We start from the raw sequence: 5,415 nt of genomic DNA, 5'->3' as shown, positions 1-5,415 counted from the left end.
GAATGGCCCAGCCAGAGCCCTGACTTAAACCCAATTTAGCATCTCTGGAGAGACCTGAAAATGGCTGTCCACCAACGTTTACCATCCAACCTGACAGAACTGGAGAGGATCTGCAAGGAGGAATGGCAGAGGATCCCCAAATGCAGGTGTGAAAAACTTGTTGCATCATTCCCAAAAAGACTCATGGCTGTATTAGCTCAAAAGGGTGCTTCTACTAAATACTGAGCAAAGGGTCTGAATACTTATGACCATGTGATAGTTCAGTTTTTCTTTGTTTATAAATCTGCAAAAATGTCAAAAATGCTGTGTTTTTCTGTCAATATGGGGTGCTGTGTGTACATTAATGAGGAAAAAATGAACTTAAATGATTTTAGCATATGGCTGCAATATAACAAAGAGTGAAAAATTTAAAGGGGTATGAATACTTTCCGTACCCACTGTAAATTGGCTGTGCGCTGATGGGTACATTCAGCTATGAAACCAGAGTCCAGCAGTGGCCCCTGCAATTAGTGAACCTTCAGGTCTAATTAAAATCAGTCAGCCTGCGTGATGATTGGCACATGCATGTGCCATACATCGCCAGTAAGATGACCACTCTGTTGTTTTAGGCACATGGTTCCTCTTTGAGGATTCGTTGTCAGTGTTTAAGGTGCCCCATAAAGCTAAACTTGTTTTCTCATCTCAGTGGAGTATACTACCTCATGTAGAGCTGCATGGGTTTTAAATAATATCACAGCTAATCTTTAGTGGAATGTGGTTCGACTGAAGACGTAAAGTCTCAAACTGAAAATTTCTACTTTACATTATCATTGTGATGTTGACTGCCTTCCACTTCCTTCTATTTGAATTTATCAGCTGAACAAGATTATACAAATCAAATGCATCCTCAGTATATCTCAAGTGAAAGAATCTTTATTACTTAGATAACTGAGCCACTTCATTATTTTGTGATTTAACATGTATGGCTGCTGTCAAACAGCTTCATCAGGTTGGACAGTGGCCACCGTTTGCTTCCTCACATACAGGGACAACAAAAAGTGTTTTCTCTGCTCTTGTTTTCAACCCAACTGTTGAAGTCAGGAGTTGGTGCCACCTGGTGGAAAAAAGTGTTAAGGCTGCTGTACACACAAACAGAGGTGAACACACATTCACATTGTTTCGCTCAAACACACACACACACACACACACACAGACACACAGGTGTGGGGGCAAAGGCAAGATCTTTTAAACACTTTCTTGTGGCACTTTAATGATTCATACAATGCATCCTACTGAGGATTAGACAGTATTTATGGGCAATGTGTCTTTGGCTGAGACAGAATGGATCTACTGCAGTGTGTGCTTGCATGTCTGTGTGTGCATGTGCACAAAGAGGCCACTGGCGTCACTGCGCACACACGCACACACTCACCTATAGATGTTTGGGTCTAGCAGCATGGCTGTGTCCTGCGGTAACTGGGATAAGTGCACCACTTTAGTCTTCAGCTGAGATCGCTCTGTTTCATTCACCCACACGTCAGGTAGTCTGCAAGACAACACACACATACAAAGGGCATGTGGTCAGGGTTTAGGCTCTGATGAAAAAGAGTGAGCAAAAAAAAGGGGGTGGAGCAGGTTTAAGGTTGAATGGAGTAGGGTGAGACAGGTGGACAAAGAGTCTTATCGAGTCCAGGGCATATGTTAACACTTTCCTCCGAACATTTCCATAAGTAACATGGCCTTAACCAAAACACTGGGACTAGCACACATGAACACTGGTGTGCAGATTTTCACACACCCGCAAGACAAGACAAAGCCTACTGTCTTTCTTTGTCAAATATCAATATCCACACTATACATTCATCATTAGTTTTTGTTCATATGTGTGCACTTAGAAAACAAATGTGGGACTGCTGAGAGACTGTGTATATACTGTACCTGTGCTTGTATGCAACAGTGTTTCGTGTGCATTTAAGAGAATCCATTGTGAATGTAGCAGCCAGATTTTTTCACCCCAGCTCCTTAAGCTTGAGGATAGAGCTGTCATGTCTTCAGAATGACAGACACATGCACACGATGTACCAGATGCACCTTACTGTACCCAGCAGTGTACGTTTTCTGTGATAGGAGGGAGTGTGCGAGCACTGGCATGGCAAATCGAGATGCAGAAGAGAGAAACAAAGAGCTCGGCGAGTTGCCTGCACCTCCCCTCCATCCTCCCCAGTCTCCACCCCCAGCATTCCCCCGTCACTATGTGCGTCATCACAGGAGCCCCCAGAGATACAGATACACAGAGACACACACACACACACACACACACACACACAGAGAGCACAGTTTGGCAGTTACAGTAGGCAAGCAGACATCCACACAGCCAAATCACTCCTTCACATGCCTAGTCAGCCCATTCAGTAGGATGGTGTGCAGGTAATGTGCCATACGCATAACATTTAGCACAACTCGGTGCAGGTAGAGATGGAGAACAAAACAGAGGAGTGATGGAAAATGGACAAAGGTCAGAAAGGAGAAGGCGGAGAGGGAGTGGAAAAGTGCCTCCTCTTAATATAAAACAAGTGCTTTAACAGTGGCTGCAAATCCTTTTTTGGCATGTTCAAGTGCCAGGGCGGAGGTGCTAGCCACATAGGAGAATTAAGTAAACACTATGAAGTTCATGTTATGAAGAACAAAACCACTGTGGTCAGGACATCAAGTCAAAAGCCGAACTCATCCTTTTGCTTAAGAAACTTGAGAACTTGCATCAGAAAATTAAGCCGAGCTATAGAGTCCAACTGTATTTTGTAGTGTGCCTTATTTATAAAAAAAAAAAAAGTTAGCATTTCTCTCAGTTTCTGTCTCGGCAGATTTCTGGTCTAAGGGAATGGGGGGACGACACAAAGTCAGACAAACAAAAAGATTAAGAAAATTGTCCATGTGGAAGTAATCATGATTATTGTACAGCTAATGATGTGAGTGAATTTTTTGCCCTAAGGATGGATTTTATGGTGTGGGTTTTTAATGCATGTATGAGCACTGAAGGTAAAGAAAGTAACAGTTTTCCTAATCCTAGTCAAAGTGTAGGAAGTTTTTTTAAAAATGTAATTCAAACACTCAATTCTCAGCTAGGTTTCTGTTGGTTTTGATTCTGTTGTACATTGCTAAGGTATTTCTATCCCTTTTAATGGTGGAGAAAGCAGAAAGAGAAAGCCGAGCACAGGCAGTGACAAGACGAGAAACAGCCGCCTTAAAGGAGCTTTAAAGTTTGGGTTAGTGTCCTCGCAAAAAGCAAACCTCAAATGATAGAAGAGGACCTGCTGAGTATTAAATATGCAGTCAACACCCATGCAAGTTTGTGTGTGCATGCTTACTGTACATGCACATTCCACTCCAAAGTCCTCATAAGCATGTCAGTGTGAGCGTGCTGTGTTATTGTTACAGCTGAGTTATTGTATTGTGATAGATGGGAGACACACAGGAGGGCCGCACTAAGGTGGGGTCAGCATCTCACAGCAAAAGACACCTTCATCCCCCATTCAGTCACAGCAAGCCAAATAAAGACAAACAGATTTATTCTGTTTTCTAAGAGGTCGTTTGGCTTGTCTCTTTATGAGCCAGAAAAGTATACTGTGAGAGAGGTCTCTGTGGGGAGAGCTCCTGGTGGGGCCTGCCGGAGTGAACCCCCTCCTTCTACCACTGGATTGATGGCTGGCTTCAGGCCGTGAAGCTCCCAGCAGTGACAGGCACAATAAGTTTAACACAAAGCAGCCGTGTGTATATTAAATCACTAACATATTAAACGGCTTTACATGGAACTCAACATGAATTACTGCAAGAGTTCAATGTCCCTATAAACTGCATCATGCTGTAAAGCAGAAGGCAGCAGGCTCAAGGTCTTTTCACACCAAGAGCCAGAGGAATAAATGATACAAAACAGCACATTTTCTGGAGATGATTTAAACACCACATACTATATATTCACCCCAAACACAACATAAATATGGAATATGAAGGTCTAAAAAAATAAGATCTTGGGGTAAAGAAAAAAAAAATTAAAAAGCTGCTTTTTTGCTCAGTGATATTTCCTCATTAATCTGCAATGGTTAATTGACACAATACTGGTTCACAAATTTAGTGACATGGAAAAAATAAATAAATAAATAAATTTCACCTTCAGAACGCTGGACCAGGGATTGCAAAGGTCGCTACACACAACTGACTGACACAAAAGAGTTCAATAACAGTTCAGGCAATTGCTGTGATTTCACGCCAAAATGCCTTGCAGATGGATGCAGTGTCTGTAAAGTATTTTTACGGCATAGTGTTATAAAGTGAATTGCCAGTATTTACTTGCCTATTATCCACTCGGGTCTGCAGCTGTTTTTAGTGCAACATGTTTCTCTCTACCATAATTTTCCCCTCACAAAACCTTGCATCTACAGGCTAGAAAACCCTTAACAAGATAACATATAGGCATACTGCTTCATTTAAATACAAACTAAATTGGTATACGATTAAAAACATCAACCCATATTAACCAGTCTTGACCTGGGATGTGGTGCATTAGGTTAAGCAATAATATTTTTAGCACATTCTTCCAGTACATGTTTGATGGAAATCTATGTTTATATGACTAATTTACCTGTATGTGACAGCTTTACCCTGGGGATGACAGTTTTATTATTATTGGATCGAACTAGCGGTTTTTCTGTTGTTTCACAACACATTTATAAACTGCAGTGAAGCATTTCTTTTATTTTCCGTTTCTTTTATTCTTGACTCTACAGGCCAGATTTAAGGGTTTATGGTGCGGAATGTGACAACATGGGCTATTCTTGCAATACCACAACAAGAATCCAATTAAAAAAGCAGGAAGTGGCCATATTAGGCAGACCGCTGGGCCACCCATATTCACTGGCTGTTCGCTGAGATTGTGTTCATCTATTTATGTATAGCTGTCACAAAGATATGCACAAAAAAGGAAAATCATTTTCACACCTTGAGTAAATCTTACTTACGGTGATTTTGTTTTTTGGAGATACCTGATCTCTGCCCTGTTGCTGCATAATAAATGCTTGGGAATTGGCAAGTTTTTTTTTTTTTTGTTTTTTGTTTTTTAATTCTTTCAAGCATGTAAAGACAGTTGATATGACAACACACATAATTTTACACATAATCCAATATCGATTTGCTTATACCTAGTACATGCTTGAATGGAGTAGGAAGAAGTTAGACTTATCCAGTCCTACCCCATGACATCATCTTACCATCATTGGTTTGCAAGCAGTATCTCTACATAAATAATTCTCTTCTACACCACACAAGTAATATACTAAAAAAATTATAACAGAGTGTTAACATTCTTACATAATTACATTCTTAGATAATTGTCTTCTACACCACACAAGTAATATACTAAAGAATTATTACAAAGTGTTAACA

General features: G+C 40.7%; 1 protein-coding gene across 3 annotated transcripts in view; it reads right to left on the bottom strand.

Moving 5' to 3' along the window:
• The window catches only part of LOC109974521 (zinc finger protein AEBP2-like), a 23,947-nt gene that overhangs the window by 2,906 nt on the left and 15,626 nt on the right, over nucleotides 1–5,415 (bottom strand). For 2 of the 3 annotated variants that reach the window (XM_020624744.1, XM_020624751.1), the window contains exon 7: nucleotides 1,412–1,525. In XM_020624744.1, the coding sequence (XP_020480400.1) occupies nucleotides 1,412–1,525 (114 nt within the window). Of the gene's footprint in view, nucleotides 1–911; nucleotides 1,094–1,411; nucleotides 1,526–5,415 lie in introns of those variants that run through there. The other variant, XM_020624735.1, reaches the window with a different exon arrangement.

This window comes from Monopterus albus, unplaced genomic scaffold (genome assembly GCF_001952655.1).
Source record: "Monopterus albus unplaced genomic scaffold, M_albus_1.0 scaffold7.1, whole genome shotgun sequence".
In the NCBI taxonomy this organism is placed as follows: domain Eukaryota; kingdom Metazoa; phylum Chordata; class Actinopteri; order Synbranchiformes; family Synbranchidae; genus Monopterus; species Monopterus albus.
This window is presented reverse-complemented; position numbering and strand designations above follow the sequence as displayed.